We start from the raw sequence: 22,984 nt of genomic DNA on the forward strand, positions 1-22,984 counted from the left end.
GTTGTTGTGAAAATTAAATAAGGTAAAATAGGGGAAATTATTGTGATATAGTAGCGTGGAAAGGACTTAAAAATCATTTAGTCAACTTGACACTTCTTCTGAGACTACATTTTTTTTTTTTGAGACGGAGTGTCGCTCTGTCGCCCAGGCTGGAGTGCAGTGGCGCGATCTCGGCTCACTGCAAGCTCCGCCTCCCGGGTTCACGCCATTCTCCTGTCTCAGCCTCCCGAGTAGCTGGGACTACAGGCGCCCACCACCACGCCCGGCTAATTTTTTTGTATTTTTTAGTAGAGACGGGGTTGCACCATGTTAGCCAGGATGGTCTTTATCTCCTGACCTCGTGATCCACCCGCCTCGGCCTCCCAAAGTGCTGGGATTACAGGCGTGAGCCACCCCGCCCTGCCAGAGACTACATTTTATGCATATAAAACCTCAAGGCATTTACTTGAAATTTCTTGACGCAAACAATGTAATATAAAATGAGTTGCAAAGTTCGGAGAACTCCAGAGCCAGCTAACTCCTTGATGGCATTGCATTGCTAGGTCTACTTTCTTGCCCTAGCAAAAATGGCAGTTGCCTTTCTGGATTACTCCCTCCTCACCTTTTGTTAGTTTCAGAGTGACTTGTTGATAACTGTCAAGGTCCCCAGAAAGCGCCTAGCCAAAAAGGTTCTTCTCTTTAAAGACGTGCACTCCCTAATAACATGAAACAGTATTTTCTATTTCTTAATTTTTCTCTCATTTCCAGCTGCTGCTTTCACCGTCTTCTGGTATTTTTTTGTTTGGTCGTCCACTGCTAAACTCCCAGCTCTTCAGAATTAAAAATGAGCTGTGCATCCAAGCTGTTGTGGGTTCGAATCCTGGGTCTATCTAGCGTCTCTTTCTCCATCTGTAAAACAGGGTTAAAAATAACTATTTTGTAAAGTTGTTGTCACATGTGGGTATTGAAGAGCTTAATAGTGTGGGTGGTGTTTTAAAGGTGACGCATCATTACAACAGGAAAGGGCTTACCCTTTTCGACAGTTATGGCTTCGAGGAGGTCAAGCCCTTTAAGGTGGCATCGCCCTGAGTCGCAGAAGCGGGTCTCTCCGCCCCTCCCACGGGCCGGGGGCGGGGCCTCCTAATCCGGAACTGACGGTCGGGCGTAGCCGGCACCGCCTATCTGCGTCCCGGAAGGAGCGAGCTTGCGGCGCGAGAACCAGTGAGTGAAGGCGGCGCCGCCCGCCGGCCGCAGGTGCGGCAAAGCCAGTGTCATCTGGGCTCTTGGGACTCCCGGAAAGAAGGAGGGCGAGCCGTGTGCATTCGCGCCGCGCCTCCTTGCGTTTCTGTTCCCCAAATAGGGCCTCTCCTTCTCCCGCCGCCCAGGCCCCTGCGTGGGCTGGACGCGTCAGCCCCACACATTAGCCTCGCTGCGGCGCCCAGACTCTGCCTTGCCTCCCCGTCCCGGTCCCTGGCCCCTGCCCTGTCGCCCGCCGCCGGAGCGGTGACAGCCCGGCCCGCCGTTCTTCTGCTGCCGCCGCTGCCGGCACCATGGGCAGTGAGCAGAGCTCCGAGGCCGAGAGCCGACCCAACGATCTGAACTCCTCAGGTCGGTGTCCTAACCTCCCACCCTCCTCCAGCCCGCCCTGTCCGCTTGCAGAGCGGGCTGCCTCCCAGACTAGTGGGGTCAGGGACTGCGGACGGGAACGCACAGAAAAAGCCCTCACCATGCTACTAGGAAAAAAAAAAAGTCACCATCTGTCCTGGCCTCGATTCCCCTGATGGAAGTGCCTGTGACTGCAAGCTAAGCCAGCGTGGGCGCCGGTGCCCTTATTTATTTTCAAAACAGCCGTTTCTCCCAGCTACAGCCTACTGTTTAAAAGACGAGCTAATTAATTTTTGGCTCTAGTGCTCATGGCTGATGTAGTGAGATTTGGCTCACACAGTGGATGGATTATAGGACCTCTAAGAACAGTCTGTTTCTTAAAAACGGGTATTAGAGGTTCCTTTTCTGAAGGGATATGTGATAGGTGTCCACTTGCTTTGAACCCTTGAGTGCAAAGGTCTCCAGAAACAGCTTTTTCTTCTCAGAAGGTGTCTTGGTCCCTTTTCTAATCTTGTAGAGGTTGGCCAGACAGCAGGCTCTGGTGTTTTCCATTGTTGTTCTCTGTCCATGATTTCTATATTTCTCTAAGCGTTTGAGACAAGAATGGGAGGATTATTGTGTTTGCAATACAGTGAGTGTTCAATAAATAAATAAAGCAGCTGATGTTTAATTGAGGACCATTTGCTGCTTTTTTTGTTACCCACACGCTAGGACAGCTGGGAGTGTTTTGGTTAAGCTCCGGGGTTGCTAATGCAAATTGGTTTAATCTGGGGCCTAAAAAGAGTCCTCGATTTTAGAAGTTCTCTGTTCTTGATAGGATCTGTAATTCAGAAATAGGCAAGCTAATAGATCTAAGGGTGTTTCACTTTAAGGTGTGACTTTCAAGACTAGTTCAGACCTACATTCTGGGGACTGGATTGGGGCAGCTTTGAATGGTGAGCAGCATCTACTAGCTTTGCTACGTTTTTCTATTTCCTTGGAAGGGCCAGAGTGTCATATCTGTTATAAGAAATATAATAATTGCGACCTTTTTGACGTTCTTGCCTCTATGGCAGGGCAGAAACATATTTTGGGGGGAAGCGGTGTGGCATCTTTTTAATTTGTTTTCTTGCCCATGAACCAACAGCATTCGAACATTTCCGATGTTAGAATTTGCCTATTCCCCTGTGCCAAGTACTTTACATACATTTACATATAATTTTTGCAGTAATCCCATTTTACAGATAAGGTAGTAGAGGCTAGCTAGAGTGTTTTGAAGTCCCCTTTCCTCTGGCATCTGGGGAAGGAGGAATCACAATTTATAGCAGGAAAGATTTCTGGCATGGCTTTTGTAAAATGTTAGGTAAATTACCAAAACAGGTAAATAAGTATTTCTTGAAAAGAAATAAAAGCAGCAGAGATTTTTCTAGAAGAGTGAATGCCAAGCCTCTGGAGATGAGCTCCTAGGAGGCAGAGCAGTTCTATGGCATCCCTGGATTAACCTTTGAGATATGACTATAATCAGCCTGGGAATATTACCTTCTAGAGCATAAAACACTTTAAAGATTCATTCTTGCCCCAGTCTGGAAGATATCTGGGGGAGAGGATGATTTCTTGGTCTGAGGAGTCCTTTATAATTTGAATCACTTCCCTCCAAATGGATTGCTTTCTCCCAAGGAACCTGAATTGATCTCCCTCTTTGTCCCCCAAATTTCTGATTTCTGCCTCAGCCTAGAATGGACTTACTGGCTATTTTTGCCCTGGACTAATGCTATAATTTTAAGAGTGAGGGGGCTGTAGTCCTAGCTACTCAGGCCCAGGTGGGAGGAGTGCTGGAGCCCAGGAGTTTAAATCCAGCCTGGGCGACGTAGTGAGACTTGACTCTTTTTTTTTTTTTTTTTTTTTTTTTTTTTGAGACAGAGTCTCACTGTCGCCTAGGCTGGAGTGCAGTGGCATGATCTTGGCTCACTGCAACCTCTGCCTCCCGGATTCAAGCAATTCTCATGCCTCAGCCTCCCAAGTAGCTGGGATTATAGGGATGCCTGGCTAATTTTTGTATTTTTAGTAGAGATAGGGTTTCACCATGTTGGACAGGCTGATCTCGAACTCCTGACCTCAAGTGATCCACCTGCCTTGGCCTCCCAAAGTGCTGGGATTACAGGCGTGAGCCACCGTGCCCAGCCACCTTGACTTAAAAAAAAAAAAAAAAAAAAAAAAAAGAGGAGGCTGAAGCCTCAGGAATAGGCTAGTCATTTGGGGATTGAGAACAGGGTTTTTTCCTGGACTTACTAAACATAGCTGGCTTGATGTGGTAGGGTGGATAGACAGCTTTGCAACTCCAGTGTCACAGAGGCCTTGTGTACCAATAACTTGTAGACCTCTAATTCCTTTCCTAACTGTCTAGCACTGCTGACTTTGGGCAAGTCACAGTTAAATTTTGTACCCTTTATTTCTCATTTTAGAAATAGTGATATATATATATATAGGGATACATATATCATATATATCATATATATGATAGGGATATATATATCATATATATCATATATATGATAGGGATATATATATCATATATATCATATATATGATAGGGATATATATATCATATATATCATATATATGATAGGGATATATATATCATATATATCATATATATGATAGGGATATATATATCATATATATCATATATGGGATATATGGGATATATATGATATATATCATATATGGGATATATATATGATATATATCATATATATGGGATATATATATGATATATATCATATATATGGGATATATATATGATATATATCATATATATGGGATATATATATGATATATATCATATATGGGATATATATATGATATATATCATATATATGGGATATATATATGATATATATCATATATATGGGATATATATATGATATATATCATATATATGGGATATATATATGATATATATCATATATATGGGATATATATATGATATATATCATATATATGGGATATATATATCATATATATCATATATATGGGATATATATATCATATATATCATATATATGGGATATATATATCATATATATCATATATATGGGATATATATATCATATATATCATATATATGGGATATATATATCATATATATCATATATATGGGATATATATATCATATATATCATATATATGGGATATATATATCATATATATCATATATATGGGATATATATATCATATATATCATATATATGGGATATATATATCATATATATCATATATATGGGATATATATATCATATATATCATATATATGGGATATATATATCATATATATCATATATATGGGATATATATATCATATATATCATATATATGGGATATATATATCATATATATCATATATATGGGATATATATATCATATATATCATATATATGGGATATATATATCATATATATCATATATATGGGATATATATATCATATATATGATATATATATCATATATATCATATATATGATAGGGATATATATATCATATATATCATATATATGATAGGGATATATATATCATATATATCATATATATCATATATATGATAGGGATATATATATCATATATATCATATATATCATATATATGATAGGGATATATATATCATATATATCATATATATCATATATATGATAGGGATATATATATCATATATATCATATATATCATATATATGATAGGGATATATATATCATATATATCATATATATGATAGGGATATATATATCATATATATCATATATGATAGGGATAATATCTCATATATATCATATATGATAGGGATAATATCTCATATATATCATATACATGATAGGGATATATATCTCATATATATCATATACATGATAGGGATATATATCTCATATATATCATATACATGATAGGGATCTATATCTCATATATATCATATACATGATAGGGATCTATATCTCATATATATCATATACATGATAGGGATCTATATCTCATATATATCATATACATGATAGGGATCTATATCTCATATATATCATATACATGATAGGGATCTATATCTCATATATATCATATACATGATAGGGATCTATATCTCATATATATCATATATATCATAGGGATCTATATCTCATATATATCATAGGGATATATATCTCATATATATCATATATATCATAGGGATATATATCATATATATCATATATATCATAGGGATATATATATCATATATATCATAGGGATATATATCTCATATATATCATAGGGATATATATCTCATATATATCATAGGGATATATATCTCATATATATCATAGGGATATATATCTCATATATATCATAGGGATATATATCTCATATATATCATAGGGATATATATCTCATATATATCATATATATGATAGGGATATATATCTCATATATATCATATATATGATAGGGATATATATCTCATATATATCATATATATGATAGGGATATATATCTCATATATATCATATATATGATAGGGATATATATATCATATATATCTCATATATATCCATATATATATATCCCGATATATATATCCATATATATATATCCCGATATATATATCCATATATATATATCCCGATATATATATCCATATATATATATCCCGATATCTATATATCCATATATATATCCCGATATCTATATATCCATATATATATCCCGATATCTATATATCCATATATATCCCGATATCTATATATCATATATATATCCATATATATATACATCCATATATCTCCATCCATATATACATCCATATATCTCCATCTATATATACATCCATATATACATCCATATATACATCCATATATATATCCATATATATCCATATATATCCATATATATCCGTATATATCCATATATATCCATATATATATCCATATATATCCGTATATATATCCGTATATATATCCATATATATATCCATATATATATATCCATATATATATATCCATGTATATCTCCATATGTATATCCATATATATATCTCCATATGTATATCCATATATATCTCCATATGTATATCCATATATATATCTCCATATGTATATCCATATATATATCCCCATATGTATATCCATATATATATCCCCATATGTATATCCATATATATATCCCCATATGTATATCCATATATATATCCCCATATATATATCCATATATATATCCCCATATATATCCATATATATATCCCCATATATATATCCATATATATCCATATATGTATATCCATATATATCCATATATGTATATCCATATATATATCCATATATATCATCCATATATATATCCATATATATATATCCATATATATGTCCATATATATATCCATATATATGTCCATATGTATATCCATATATCTCTATCCATATATATATCCATATATCTCTATCCATATGTATATCCATATATCTATATCCATATGTATATCCATATATCTATATCCATATGTATATCCATATATCTATATCCATATGTATATCCATATATCTATATCCATATGTATATCCATATATCTATATCCATATGTATATCCATATATCTATATCCATATGTATATCCATATATCTATATCCATATGTATATCCATATATCTATATCCATATGTATATCCATATATCTGTATCCATATGTATATCCATATATCTGTATCCATATGTATATCCATATATCTGTATCCATATGTATATCCATATATCTGTATCCATATGTATATCCATATATCTGTATCCATATGTATATCCATATATCTGTATCCATATGTATATCCATATATCTGTATCCATATGTATATCCATATATCTGTATCCATATGTATATCCATATATCTGTATCCATATGTATATCCATATATCTGTATCCATATGTATATCCATATATCTGTATCCATATGTATATCCATATATCTATATCCATATATATATATCCATATATCTGTATCCATATATATATCCATATATCTATATCTATATATATATATCAAGATATCAGGAGAATTAAGGAGAAAGTAAAAACAATCTGCCTATACTTTTGTGTGCTGAAAAAGAAAATGTTTAGTTATGAAACAAGTTCATTCATGTTATATAATCCTGTAATGGGCTGGGCGCGGTGGCTCACACCCATAATTCCAGCACTTTGGGAGGCCGAGGTGGGTGGATCACAAGGTCAGGAGTTTGAGACCAGCCTGGCCAATATGGTGAAACCCCATCTCTACTAAAAATACAAAAATTAGCCAGATGTGGTGGTGCGTGCCTGTTGTTCTAGCTACTCAGGAAGCTGAGGCAAGAGAATTGCTTGAACCCAGGAGGTGGAGGTTGCAGTGAGCCGAGATTGCACCACTGTACTCCAGCCTGGCGACAAAGCAAGGCTATGCCTCAAAATAAAATCCTGTAATGTCTGAGGGTTTTTGTTGTTGTTGTTGTTTTGTTTTTTGAGACTCTTGCTGTCTTACCCATGCAGTGGTGTGATCATGGCTTACTGTGGTCTTGACCTCCTAGGCTCAAGTGATCCTCCCATCTCAGCTTCCTGAGTAGCTGGGACTACAGTGTGCTCCACCACATCTGACTAATTAAAAGAAATTTTTTTTTTTAGAGATAGGGTCTCACTATGTTGCCCAGGTTGGTCTTGAACTCCTGGACTCCGGCGATCCTCCCACTCAGCCTCTCAAAGTGCTGAGATTACAGGCATGAGCCACCGCACCCAGCCTGAGGTGGCGTTTTTTTTTGTTTTTTTTTTGTTTTTGAGACAGAGTCTCACTCTGTTGCCCAGACTTGAGTGCAGTGGCAAGATCTTGGCACACTGCAACCTCCGCCTCTCGGGCTCAAGTGATTCTCCTGCCTCAGCCTCCTGAGTAGCTGGGATTACAGGCACCCACCACCACGCCCCGCTAATTTTTGTGTTTTTAGTAGAGACAGGGTTTCGCCATGTTGGCCAGGCTGGTTTCGAACTCCTGACCTCAGGTGATCCGCCCGCCTTGGCTTCCCAAAGTGCTAAGATTATATGCATAAGCCACCGTGCCTGGCTCCAGCCTGAGTTTTTAAAAATACTATAGAAAACAGTTTCTATAATTCATCCCCACCACCCCAACCCCAACTGCCAGATAGCTACATTGTATAAAATTATTCTTTTTAATCACTACACCAAAAACTGCTTTGGTGAGGCAGAGGTGCCTAACTAATATGCATCTCCTAAGCAGTGTAACTTTATTTTCAGTGACTCCTTCACCAGCCAAGCATAGAGCCAAGATGGATGATATTGTGGTTGTAGCTCAGGGCTCCCAGGCCTCACGGAACGTCAGCAACGATCCCGACGTCATCAAGTTGCAGGAGATTCCAACCTTCCAGCCCCTTTTGAAAGGTAAAGGATTGCATTTTGTTTTATCTGAACTTGCTGGAGAGGTTGGTGTAGCTCTACTACTTTCTCTCTACGTATCCATGTATCTTGCTCTCTTATCTCCTTTAGGTCTTTGCTTAAATGGCGTCTTCTCAGTGAAGCCTTTCTTGATTTCCCTAATTAAAATTGCAGCCCCTTTCCCTACCTGTTTTTCTCTATAGCACTTAATTATCATTGACCTATTGCAAATATGTTTACTGTCTATATTTCTCTGCTAGAATGTGAGCTCCATGATGGCAGATATTTTCTCTTTTGCTCACTGTTGAATTCCCAGCACTTGAAATATAATCTGGTATAAGATAGGGACTGAGTAAGTGAATGAATGGGGTTGGAAATGGCCCTTCTTGTTATATTCCCATGGAAAGATTTTCATTCTTATTTGTGATCTGGACAGTGGGTAGACTAGTTCAGATCCATAGATGAAAATCTCTATCACTACTGATATGCTTGTAATTAATCCTGGCGGCAGTTTTATATGAGAGTGTGTGTTTGAGAAGAGAGATTACCCACCCAATTAGCATATATTGTGGTAGCTACCTTTTGACACGAACGCCACAACTTCATTATTTTCGTATCTCTATTAAGTAGTGGAGATGATTTTATATTAACTGGTGTTTCTGCTGTAAGAGTCCTTTAGTTCCCTCATCCCTCACCCCCACCAAAGATTAGGAAATAATGAGCATAAGGCCCTGGTTTACTTAACTTGGTATAATACAGTGTAAAACATCTTACATTTACATAGCTATTTGTATTAAAATGCCCCTCCTCATACACATATCATCCCTTTAATTCTTACATCATTAAATGTGTTTCAATGATCGGGGTAAGATAAGCTTCTTATAAGCCTTTTATAAGGCAGCTGGCATATAGAGAGGTTGAACTTGAACCTTCTTCATTGATGTCAAATCCTATATTACACTGTTCCACACTATTTAGAAAACAAAAACAAATGGTGCTTTATAGATGATCCATATATTGTCTTATTCTTACCAGTGCTTCATCTGTTTCATAGATAAGGAAATACAAGCTTTCAATTTCTTTTTTGTTGTTTTTTTATTATTATACGTTAAGTTTTAGTGTACATGTGCACAACCTGCAGGTTTGTTACATATGTATACATGTGCGATGTTGGTGTGCTGCACCCATTAACTCGTCATTTACATTAGGTATATCTCCTAATCAATTTCTTCCCTACAGGCCTGAGAGTTAGACTTTGGTAAACATTCTGGCTCTTAAGTAAAATAACACATTATATCCTGTTACTCATCTTTTTTTTTTTTTTTTTTTAGAGTTTTGCTCTGTCACCCAAGCTGGAGTGCAATGGCGTGATCTGGGCTCACTGCAACCTCCGCCTCCCAGGTTCAAGCGATTCTCCTGCCTCAGCCTCCTGAAGTAGCTGGGATTACAGATGCCTGCCACCACGCCAAGCTAAATTTTTTAATTTATTTTTTATTTTTAGTTGAGATGGGGTTTCACCATGTTGGCCAGGCTGGTCTCGAACTCCTGACCTCAGGTGATCCACCCGCCTCAGCCTCCCAAAGTGCTGGGATTACAGGCATGAGCCACCTTGTGCGGCCTACTCATCTTAGTTTTCATGATTTTGAGGAATAATGTGATTCTCTAAAGAAGCTAACAATAGTAGGGCATGGTGGCTCACACCTCTAATTCGAGCACTTTGGGAGGCTGAGGCAGGAGGATCACTTGAGTCCTAGAGTTCAAGACCAGCCTGGGCAACACAATGAGACTCTGTCTCAACAGATAATACAAAAAATTAGCCAGGAATGGTGGCACATACCTGTCATCCCAGCTAGTTGGGAAGCTGATGTAGGAGGATCGCTTGAGCCCAGAAGGTCAAGGGTGCAGTGAGCAGTAGTCATGTCAGTACACTTCAGCCTAGGTGACAGAGTGAGATCCTGTCTCAAAAAAAAAAAAAAAAAAAAAAGCCAGCCAGCCGCTGTGGCTCATGCCTATAATCCCAGCACTTTGGGAGGCCAAGGCGGGTGGATCACAAGGTCAGGAGATCAAGACCATCCTGGCTAACACAGTGAAACCCCGTCTCTACTAAAAGTACAAAAATAATTAGCCAGGTGTGGTGGTGGGTGCCTGTAGTCCCAGCTACTTGGGAGGCTGAGGCAGGAGAATGGCATGAACCTGGGAGGTGGAGCTTTCAGTGAGCCAAGATTGTGCCACTGCACTCCAGCCTGGGTGACAGAGCGAGACTCCATCTCCAAAAAAAAAAAAAAAAAAAAAAAAAAAATTAGCTGGGTGTGGTGGTGCGCACCTGTAAACCCAGCTACTTGGGAGGCTGAGGCAGGAGAATTGCTAGAACCAGGAGATGGAGGTTGCAGTGAGCTGAGACTGTACCACTGCATTCCAGCTTGGGCAACAAGAGTGAAACTCCATCTCAGAAAAAAAAAAAAAAATTCTGCATATAACTTTCAACTTAGCCAAAACTTAACTACTAATAGCCTTCTGTTTACTAGAGGCCTTACTGATAGCATAAACAGTTGATTAACACATCTTTTGTGTTATATGTTATTATATACTATATTATTACAATAAAGTAAACTAGAGAAGAGAAAATGTATTAAGAAAATTATAAGGAAGGCCAGGCACAGTGACTCATGCCTGTAATCCTAGTACTTTGGGAGGCCGAGGAGGATGGATCGCTTCAGTTCAGGAATTCGAGATCAGCCTGGCCACCATGGTGACACCCCATCTCTACTAAAAATACAAAAATTAGTTGGGTGTGGTGGCGTGCAGCTGTAGTCCCAGCTACTTGGGAGGCTGAGGCACAAGAATCGCTTGAACCTGGGAGGCAGAGGTTGCAGTGAGCCGAGATCATGCCACTGCACTCCAGCCTGGGTGACAGAGTGAGACTTGGTCTCAAAAAAAAAAAGAAAAAGAAAATTATAAGGAAGAGAAAGTATATTAACTATTCATTAAGTGGAAGTAGATCATCAGAAAAATCTTCATCATTGTCTTCACGTTGAGTAGGCCGAGAAGGAGGAAAAGGAGGAGTTAGTTTTGCTGTCTTAGGGGTGGCAGAGGCAGAAGAAAATCCACATATAAGTGGACCCATGTGGTTCAGACCCACGTTGTTGCTGAAGGATCAACTGTAATTTGTTTTATGATAATCAGTAGTAGGGGAAGTATCTAGGAGAAGACTTGGTGTTAAGGGAAGCTAACCTCAGATTTGAAGTCATCACTGAGGGCTGGCCATGGTGGCTCACGCCTGTAATCCTAGCACTTTGCAAGGCCAAGGCGGTTGGATCACCTGAGCGCAGGAGTTTGAGACTAGCCTGGCCAACATGGCAAAACCCTGTCTCTACAAAAAAATACAAAACTTAGCTGGGCATGGTGGTGGGCACCTGTAGTTCCAGCTACTCAGGAGGCTGAGGTGGGAGTATCGCTTGAGCCCAAGAGGTGGAGGTCTCAGTGAGCCAAGATTGCATCACTGCACTCCAATCTGGGCAACAGAGCAAGACTCTGTCTCAAAATAAATAAATCATCACTGAGTGCCCTAAAAGTGAATAATTAATGTGATGCAGTTAATGCAATGCAACTGGACCTGGTTGCATTGATAAATGAGTTTTAACTGGGACTTTGCCACCAACTATTATGTTGTCTGGCTTTGTTTTTCCACCTCTTTGAGCCTTGGTTATTAAGAACATTGAGAATAGGTGAGGAAGGAGGAAGGCTAGTAAGGAGCAGATTACAGGAAGAGGTTATCCGGGATTTGGTTAAGGAAGGTAGAGATGAGATCATGGCTCACTGCAGCCTCCACCTCCTGGGCTCAAGCGATCCTCCCATCTCAGCTTCCAGAATAGCTGGGACTACAGTGTGCACCACCACACCCAGCTAATTAAAAAAAAAAAAAAAAATATATATATATATATATTTTTTTTTTTTTTTTTTTTTTTTTGTAGAGACAGGGTCTCACTATGTTGCCCATGCTGGTCTCGAGCTCCTGGACTCCAGTGCTCCTCCCACCTTAGCCTCCCAAATTGCTAAGACTACAGGCATGAGCCACCATGCCCGGCCTGAGTTTTAAAAAATACTGTAGAAAATAGTTTCTATAATTCATACCCCCTACCCTAACCCCCACTTGATGAGAATGGCGTGAATCTAGAAATGACAACATGTGGCTGTGGCCAGACTATAGCAAACAACAAGGCAGTGAGCATTTAAGGTGATGCTCATGTTTCACTTGTGAAGACGAAACATCTTGGGCCGTGATTAGGAAAGATAGGCAAAGGGGATGGAAATGATAAGTATAATTATGATAATAGTATCTTATCCCCCATGCTTCTACATAATAGCTATTGTTCTTTCCGTTTTTATAGATTAAAATATTGAGGCCTAGAGAACTTAAATTAATTGTCTAAAGTCACATGGCTGTAAGTGATAGCACATTTTAAGATTGCATCAGGACATAGAATAAGACTTAGTTTCCAATTCTAGCAAAGCCCATTATAGAAATCACTAGGATATACAGGAACTAGCGTGGTGGGTATGAGGTTGTTTGGGTTTTGAGGTGCAGCATTTGTTGCAGAGCCTCCTGCTTTGACATTGTTCTGCCTGATAATTAAAAGCCCTGCCCTCTGCCTGCCGGGCTGCTGCAGGGGCCACGCATCACTGTCGCCTTTATACTCTGATCTCTAAACCCTTTGCTGCTTTCAGGATGAGGCCATTCCTCAAAATAGTAAAAAGGCCACACAGTGAAGGCTGTACCCCCCAGGTTTGATTTCAGAAAGCTTTTATTCAACTTAATGACAGTTTATTCTTTCAAAACAATATATTCAAGTATTACACAGAGTTCACTATTGTTTCATAATGTCATATGATGTAATGCTAATGCTGGTGGGTGATCTGCAGAGGCAGTGGCTGGGCGAGTTTGGGGCTATTTGTATGACTGAGGTAATGTTTGCATTTTTAATAAGCAAGCAGATTCTTTCTTTGGCCTTAACCCTTTTGCATAAATATACCAGAGTATAATTTATGCTCCATAATCCAAATATCTGTTCCTTTTTTTATCAAAGGGATTTCTGTTTTTGACAGCAATGTCTGAATTAGTAATTTATTTTGACATGTAAAGCATTTTATAGGAAATGAAAGATTAGAAAATTAGAAAGTAGCTACAAATGGCCGTGACAGAACACAAAGGCAAAATAGTAGATTTGATGTAAGTTAGCAAGATTCCAAGAAGTTAACAAACCCTGTATAGATTTCTTACTTGAAATTCAACCACTCATATTTTTTAATGAATCCCACTCTATTGTATGTCATTCTAAGGAAATGAAATATTTGCAAGAGAAAAGTAATATGGTTAATGTTTTATATATAAAGTTACAAAAATAATTATTCACTCTTAGTAGATGAATATATGCATATTTACACACATGCATGCATGTGACATTCTTTGCAACCGATCTATCATTTTTGTTACTGACCTTGGATACAACGTAAGAGATTGTCTTGCTGCCTATGGAAGGGGCTGTCCTTGTTTATAACAAGGATGATCAAACATATACAGTGTAGATACTGAAGTGATACTAAGCAGCTTTGTTGGGAGTTTGGTGTTTGGTTGTTAAGAACATGATGCATGTGAAGTAGATTTTGATAATTAAAAGGAGCCTGGGGCTTTTCATAGTGGAGCAAAATCTCATGGAACAGCAGTGAAAGCTTTCAAATCACACGGAACACTGAGAACTGGAGCTTGAAAGTGTAGCTAGGGAAGAATGAAGCAATGGAAAAAGGGTGATAAGGAGAGCATGATGGAGCTAGATTTCAAATGACCAGTTTCTTCACATTCTTCTGTCATCTGGACAAATAAAAGCCTTTGCATTCATCAGATGTCTGCCTCTACCAGCTGTCAGACCTTATCATTGCATTGGAAAATGGCAGCCAAAGGAGGGGACAAGAGAATGTATCTTAATCAGAGCCACAGTCTTCTCTGAATGGCTTAAAGGTAATCTCTAAACCCAGGTGTAATCCTAAGTATATTTTCCCCCAAATACCATGTTGGAAAGATTGATGACTTATTCCTGATTACTTTATAGGTTTCTATTTGTAATAGCTCTTCAGTTAAGCTTTTAAACATGGCTATTCAGAGAAGTGTGAGTTGTGTGTAAAAACAAAAACAAAAATAAACATAGCTGTTTACCAGCATTGGGTTAGCCTTACTCAGAAGAGTGGGAAGTACCAGGTGAATGGTTGCTTTCAACCAATTGAGAAAGTGAAGCTGTCTCACCAGAACACCCTCATCTTTTCCCTTACTCCCATAAATCTGTGTGCCTGCATCCATTCTTGTTTCTTTCCATTAAGTCTCAGATAAGGTATTCATGCCTTTCTTTGAAACTTAATGCCATTCTGTTTCACTCTTTCCATTTGCTGGGACTTTGCTCCTGTCCTTTTCTCTTTTTGTCTCGCAACTAGCTTAGTGGACCTCTTTCCTCTTGTTCAGATATACAGCTCTTCCCATCTTAAAAACAGAAGACGAACACTTTCTTTCGATTTAGTTGCCCTCCTGGCTACCACGCTTTCTCTTTTCTCATTTCTGCTGCCAAATTTACTGACTCCATGGCCGCTCCATGCTGTCCCTGCATCCTTGATACCTCTGCCATTTGGGAAGTTCCCCTGGACAGGCTCTCATATATGTAACTTCATCCATATTTGCTGTTTTGGAGGATTACTAGTGTTTTCTTTTCATGCTTGAAGTTTTTTTCTCAGTCCACATCCCCCTCTTCTTTTCCGTATTTAACATAGGTTTCTATCCCACTTGTTAAAACTCCCTTCCTTTAGCTTATGATACTTCCCCACCCAGTGGTATTCTGTTTTTGTTTTTTTTTTTAATCTACTCGTTAGTCTCTATTCCTTTCTGCACAGCATTTGCCTAGTGCTCTTTTGGAAAAACAAGATTCTAAGGAGCTTTCAGTGTTCTGAAATGTAGACATTAAGATGATTGTAAGTCTCTGTCATCAACTTCAACTTTTTTTTCTTTTCCTTGCTTCTTTTTTTTTTTTTTTTTTGAGATGGGGTCTTGATCTGTCATCCAGGCTGAAGTGCGGTGGCACAATCATAGCTCACTGCAGCCTTGACCTCCCGGGCACAAATGATCTTCCGACCTCAGCCTCCCAAGGAGCTGGGGCCACAGATGCACCACACCTGGCTAATTTTTTTTTTTTTTAAATTTAGAGATGGGGTGTCACTCTGTTGTCCAAGCTGGTCTCAAGCCCTGGGCTCAAGCAGACCTCCCATCCTGGCCTCCCAGAGCACTGAGATTATAGGTGTGAGCCACTGCACCTGGCCAGCTTCAACTCCTTGTTCTGTGTGTCCAACGTCTTGCTCTGTTTGTCCATATAGTCACTTTAAATTCAGCATGTTCCATCTTCCACTTGTGTATTATGTATTTATTCATTTTATTTATTCAATAAACACTGGATCTTCTTAGGCAAGTAATGTACACTTGAAAAGAATGTGTTCTGTAGTTAATGGGTGTAGTGTTCTATAAATATCACTTAGGTCAAGAAATGGTGTTCAAATCATGTGTGTGCATATTGATTTATTTCATTAATTTGATCACTTAATGAAAGAGAGGTATTCAAATATCCAGCCATTTTTGTTAATTTGTCTATTCTGTTTATTCCATTGGTTTCTACTTTGTGTGTTTTGAAAGTCTATTATTACGCATATATGCATTAATTATTATTAAATTGATCCTTCCATCTTTATGAAAATGTCCTACCTATGTGTTATTACCCCTGTCTTGTAGTCTAATTTGTTTTCTATCAATATAGCCACTCCAGCTTTCTTACACTTACTATTTGCATAGTATACCTTTTACTATTCTTTACTTATTTTTATCGATTTATGTCTTTATATTTAGAGGGCATCTCTTGTAGACAGCATATAGTAGGGTTTTGCTTTTGTATTTAGACTGATCATCTGCTTTTTAATTGGTGTGTAAATTGATATGGTTGGATTTAGGTCTCCCATTTTGCTCTTCATTTTCTGTTTGTGCTGTGTGCTTTTGGTTACTTTCATACTCCTTTCCTGCTTCCTTGCATTAAAAAAAAAATTTTTTTAGTACGTATTCCATTTTAGTTTCTTTTCTGGCTCTTTAAGTTATACTCCTTTGCGTTATTTTTTTAGTGGTTGCTCTAGAGGTTACAATATGGTCTTCATATTTATCATACTTCATTTAGAATTACTATTGTATCACTTCATGTAAAATGTAGGAACCTTTCAATGGTGTGGTTTCGTTCACCCCCCACTTCTTCTTCCTTTTTTTTTTTTGAGAAAAAGTCGCTCTGTGGCCCAGGAGGGAGTGCACTGGCACAATCTCAGCTCACTACAACCTCTGCCTCTCCAGTTCAAGTGATTCTTGTGCCTCAGCCTCCCGAGTAGCTGAGACTACAGGTGTGCGTCACCATGCCTGTCTAATTTTTTTATTTTTAGTAGAGATGGGGTTTTACCATGTTGGTCAGGCTGGTCTCGAACTCCTGACCTCAGTTGATCTGCCTGCCTTGGCCTCCCAAAATGCTGGAATTACAGGCATGAGCCACCACGCCCGGCCCACCTTCACTTCTTTGTGCTATTGCTTTCATATATATTGCATCTACATACGTTAGAAATCCCATAGTGGTTTTATACACACACATACACACGCATACACACACACACACACGTTTTTGTTTTAATAATATATCTTTTGAAGCGATTAAGAGAAGAAAATAACTATATATAGAATGTGATGTTTACCCACATAGTTAACATTTCCAGAATTCCTAATCCCTTTCTCCAGTTTCCATTTGATGTCATTTATTTTTAGTTTAAAGAACTTCTTTTAGCATATCTTGCAGTACAGGTCAGCTGGAAAAAAGTCCTGTTTTTATCTATCTGAACTTTTTTTTGCCCACTGTTGTTGTAAAGTCATTTTGTGTTGTAATTAATAAGTTTTTGAAGAGATATTGTGAGACTCCATGAAATCTCATTTTTTAATCTACCTTTGTTTCATCAGTTATAATATCTACTGATGATTCTTGCTTGAATTAATTATGCTGTGATGGCTACCAAATAACTGTTTTCTAATTTTTTCATTCCTTCTACATTTATTAGTTTATATTCTATTGGAAGGAATAGGTTTCTTATCTCCCCATTTATTTATTCAAATCAGTGTGGAACAGTCAGCTCCTATTTTATCCAATGAGTTGTATGTAATCTGTTATTATCATTATTTCTTTTTCAATCTCAAAATGTTCCAAAATTGGCCAGTGACAGCATCTTCAATCTAACTTCCTGTGTCCTTTTTTTTTGGAGACGGAGTCTCGCTCTGTGGCCCAGGCTGGAGTGCAGTGGCGTGATCTTGGCTCACTGCAATCTCTGCCTCCTGGGTTCACGCCATTCTCCTGCCTCAGCCTCCCAAGTAGCTGGGACTACAGGCACCCGCCACCACGCCTGGCTAATTTTTCTGTATTTTTAGCAGAGACAGGGTTTCACTGTGTTAGCCAGGATGGTCTCGATCTCCTGACCTCATGATCCGCCCACCTCAGCCTCCCAAAGTGCTGGGATTACAGGCGTGAGCCACTGCGCCTGGCCTACTGTGTCCTTTTAGCATATTCCCCTTATTCTTTGAAAATGTCTTTATTTTCTGGCACAATATAATGTTCCAGACTTATCTTGTTCTTCCATGGCCCCAGCTCTAGAATCAGGTATTTCTTAAAGGAACCCTGGTTCTTTTAGTGAAGGGTCTTATTTAGAATCCATTTCCGGACCTTCTCAGAAGATTTAGCTAGGGAATCCATAGATACACACCCACACATTTATACCTATGTTTATTTTTTATATGTTCATATATTTGGCAACACGATCTTGCCCTTTCACCCTGGCTGGAGTGCAGTGGCACAATCACAGCTCACTGCAGCTTTGACCTCCTGGGCTCAAGGAATCCTCCTACCTCAGCCTCCCGAGCAGCTGGGACTACAGGTGCGTGCCACCATGCCCAACTAATCTTTTTGTATTTTTTGTAGAGATGGGGTTTCCCAATGTTGCCTAGGCTAGTCTCAAACTCCTGGGCACAAGTGATCCACCTGCCTCAGCCTCCCAAAGTGCTGGGATTACAGGCGTGAGCCACCGTGCCTGGCCTATATTTTCTATATATTGAAAATGATAAGTTCACACTAATATGTTCTCTATGTTCTTTGATCTGCAGGTTTGTACTTTTAATCAAATACTTTGGTCATTATGTCTTCCGATATTTTTCTGCTCTCACCACCTGCTTTTTGTGGGACTCCAATTCGATGTTAGACCACTTGATATTTTCTCACAGATCACTGACACACTTTTCAATTTTTATTTTTAGTCTTTTCCTTTCTGTCCTTACTTTGGATAATTTTTACTGCTGTGTTTCCATGTTCAGTGGTCTTTTTTTCTGTCATGTCTGTACTGCTTTTAATCTCATCCAAGGTGTTTTTAATTTCAGATGCTGGTATTTTTCAGCTTTAGATTCTCCCCCTTAAATGTCTTTGATCTCTCTGCTTATCACGCTTATGTTTTCCTCTACTTTTTGAACATATGAGTACTTTTATTTTATTTTAATTTTATTTTTAAGAGAGAGTTTTGCCCTTGTCACCCAGGCTGGAGTGCAATGGCACGATGTCAGCTCACTGCAACCTCTGCCTCCGGGGTTCAAGCAATTCTTCTGCCTTAGTCTCCTGAGTAGCTGGGATTTCAGGCACCCACCACCATGCCCAGCTAATTTCTGTACTTTTAGGAGAGACGGGGTTTCGCCATGTTGGCTAGGCTGGTCTTGAACTCCTGACCTCAGGTGATCTACCTGCCTCGGCTTCCTAAAGTGCTGGAATTAGAGTGCATTTATTTTAAAATTTACTTTACTAAATTTTTTTTTTCCTTTTAGAGACAGGATCTTGCTCTGTTGCCCAGGCTGGTGTGCAGTGGCACCACCGTGGCTCACTGCAGCCTCAACCCCCCTGGGCTCACGCAATCCGCCTACTTCAGTCCACCAAATTGTTGGGATTACAGGCATGCACCACCACACCTGGCCTGGATTTCATTTTATTCCTTTAAGGATACCAGACTTTATTCTGGCATATACATATGGTTAAGTTACTTGTAGTCATTTGGACCCTTCCCATGTTTTCTTTTAAATATCGTTAGGGCTCATCTAGTGCAGTCTTTGCCTAGTTTAATTTAGTCTCACTACTAAGGTGAAATCCTTCTGAGTACTCTACCTGTTGCCTTATGTATTATGAAGTCTCTCCACTGTGGCTAGTGGGAACATGAGCTCTGCAGAAAATGTTTGGCCTACTGCTTCTCTCTAGTTTTCTCCAGTCTCTGGAATTTCACCTTACAAATTTGCAGATGATGTTTTCAGAGATTTAAGGGTACCCTGTGCAGATCTCAAGGCTGCCCCCTTGTCTCCCATATTCTGTTGTGTAAATCCTACCCACTTTAGTTTCTGCAAACTTTGTTCTCTCTCTAACTCAGTGAGGCTGCTGGGCTTTTTTTTTGATGTCCATCCTGCTATGGACTGAATGATTATGTCTCCTCCCAATTCACAGGTTGAAATTGTAATCCCCAATATGCTGTATTAGGAGATGGGGCCTTGGGAAGTGATTTGGTCATGAGGGTGGAGCCCTCATGTCATGGGAGTCACGCCCTTACAAGAAGAGAGGGGAGAGAGGTTGCTTCCTCCTTCTGTTCTTAGCCATGTGAGGACACAAGGAGAAGACAGCCATTTGCAAACCAGGAAGAGTGCCCTCACCAAATACCCAATCTGCCAGCACCGAAATCTTGTACTTCGCAGCCTCCAGAACTGTGAGAAATAAATGTATGTTGTTTAAGCCATCCAGTTTATGGTATTCTTGTTGCAGCAGCCTGTACCGACCAAGACACCTCCCTGGTCTGCCTCTTGGAAACTGCCTCTAGGTAATAAGCTGGGAAAATGGTAGGGCTTGTTTTCTTTCTTTCAGGGATCAAAGTCCTGTGCCGCCTGTTATACAATATCGGAAATGAGTGTTTCATATATTTTTGTCTGGTTTTCTAGTTGTTTATTATTGCATAATAGCAGTTAATCCTTCATGTGCAGAAGCAGAAATCCTTTAAAAAATGCTTTTTAATCTATGTTTTTCTGTCTGATACCAGTTTTTCCATTTTACTTAAGAGCCTCCTGCCAGCAACCTTTAATTGGTCATTCATTTCTGCAGCATATTGATAAACACCTGCTAAGTGCTTGATGTAGTCAGACAGTGCAGATACAAAAAATAGAAGACATAGTTGCTGCCCTTTAGGACCTTATTGTTTTGTGAGCGATTTAGACAGGTGAGTACTCATAATAATATCATATTAGTAATACTGGCCACATGTCTCAAAGAGTAGATAAACATGGAGGAGATAATTATTAATTTGGCCTGGGAATTTGGGGCAGGCTTCTCAGAGGAAGTAGAATTGAGCTGAGCTTTGAGGGATGAATAGCAGGTAGCTACATAGAGAAGGCAGGGTTGCAGAGAGTATTCTTTTTTTTTTTTTTTTTTTTTTTTTTTTTTTTTGAGATGGAGTCTCTGTTGCCCAGGCTGGAGTGCGGTGGTACAGTCTCGGCTCACTGCAAGCTCTGCCTCCCGGGTTCACGCCATTCTCCTGCCTCAGCCTCCTGAGTAGCTGGGACTACAGGTGCCTGCCACCACGTCTGGCTAATTTTTTTTTGTATTTTTAGTAGAGATGGGGTTTCACTGTGTTAGCCAGGATGGGCTCGATCTCCTGACCTCGTGATCCGCCCGCCTCAGCCTCCCAAAGTGCTGGGATTACAGGTGTGAGCCACCACACCCGGCCGAGGGTATTCTTAGTTTAAAAGTCTTCTGTATATATTTTAAAACATATATTTAAAAGATGCTGACCAGTCACAGTGGCTCATGCCTCTAATTCCAGCACTTTGGGAGGCCGAGGTGGGAGGATTACTTGAGCCCAGGAGTTTGAGACCAGCCTGAACAACATGGTGAGACCCTGTCTGTGCTACAAAAAAAAAAAAAGTTTATCTGGGTGTGGTGGTGTGCACCTGTACTCCCAGCTACTTGGGAGGCTGAGGTGGGAGGATCACTTGACCCTGGGAGGTCGAGCAGTGTTCATAGCACTGTACTCCAGCCTGGGTGGCAGAATGAGACCCTGTCTCAAATAAAATAAAATAAAATAAAATAAAAGGTGCCAAAAAGAATTCTTAACCAGGTCGGGCACGGTAGTTCATGCCTGTAATCCCAGCACTTTGGGAGGCTGAGTTGGGTGGATCACTTGAGGTCAGGAGTTTGAGACCACCCTGGCCAACATGGTGAAACCCCATCTCCACTAAAAACAAAAAAATTAACCAGGCGTGGTGGCGCACAGCTGTAATCAGCTACTGGGGAGGCTGAGGTGGGACGATTGTTTGAATGCAGGAGGCAGAGATTGCAGTGAGCTGAGATTGCGTCACTGCATCCAGCCTGGGTGATAGAGTGAGACTGTCTCAAAAAAAAAAATTATTAACCAAGTTTGTATTTGGGATATACTACTTTGATTTCCTTTTCTTTTTCTTTTTCTTTTTCTTTTGAGCTGGAGTCTCTGTTGCCCAGGCTGGAGTGCAATGGCACCATCTTGGCTCACTGCAACCTCTGCCTCCTGGGTTCAAGCAATTCTCCTGACTCAGCCTCCCGAGTAGCTGGGATTACAGGTGCCTGCCACCATGCCCGGCTAATTTTTGTATTTTTTTATAGAGATGATGTTTTACCATGTTGGCCAGGCTGGTCTCGAATTCCTGACCTCAGGTGATCCGCCCGCCTTGGCCTCCCAAAGTGCTGGGATTACAGGCGTGAGCCACTGTGCCCAGCCTGTCGAGGAATCTTAAAACTGTCATAGTTGGCCTGGTGCAGTGGCTCATGCCTGTGATCATAGCACTTTGGAAAGCTGAGGCAGGATG

General features: G+C 39.5%; 1 protein-coding gene across 2 annotated transcripts in view; it reads left to right on the forward strand.

Moving 5' to 3' along the window:
- The first annotated feature begins 1,011 nt into the window (after positions 1–1,011).
- BORCS5 (BLOC-1 related complex subunit 5) overlaps positions 1,012–22,984 on the forward strand; it is a 117,776-nt gene continuing 95,803 nt past the window's right edge. The window contains exons 1-2 of one of the 2 annotated variants that reach the window (XM_054443748.2): positions 1,012–1,200; positions 8,842–8,985. In XM_054443748.2, the coding sequence (XP_054299723.1) occupies position 1,200; positions 8,842–8,985 (145 nt within the window). In that variant the 5' untranslated portion in view covers positions 1,012–1,199. Of the gene's footprint in view, positions 1,588–8,841; positions 8,986–22,984 lie in introns of both variants that reach the window. The other variant, XM_054443747.2, reaches the window with a different exon arrangement.

Source organism: Pongo pygmaeus, chromosome 10, assembly GCF_028885625.2.
Source record: "Pongo pygmaeus isolate AG05252 chromosome 10, NHGRI_mPonPyg2-v2.0_pri, whole genome shotgun sequence".
In the NCBI taxonomy this organism is placed as follows: Eukaryota; Metazoa; Chordata; class Mammalia; order Primates; family Hominidae; genus Pongo; species Pongo pygmaeus.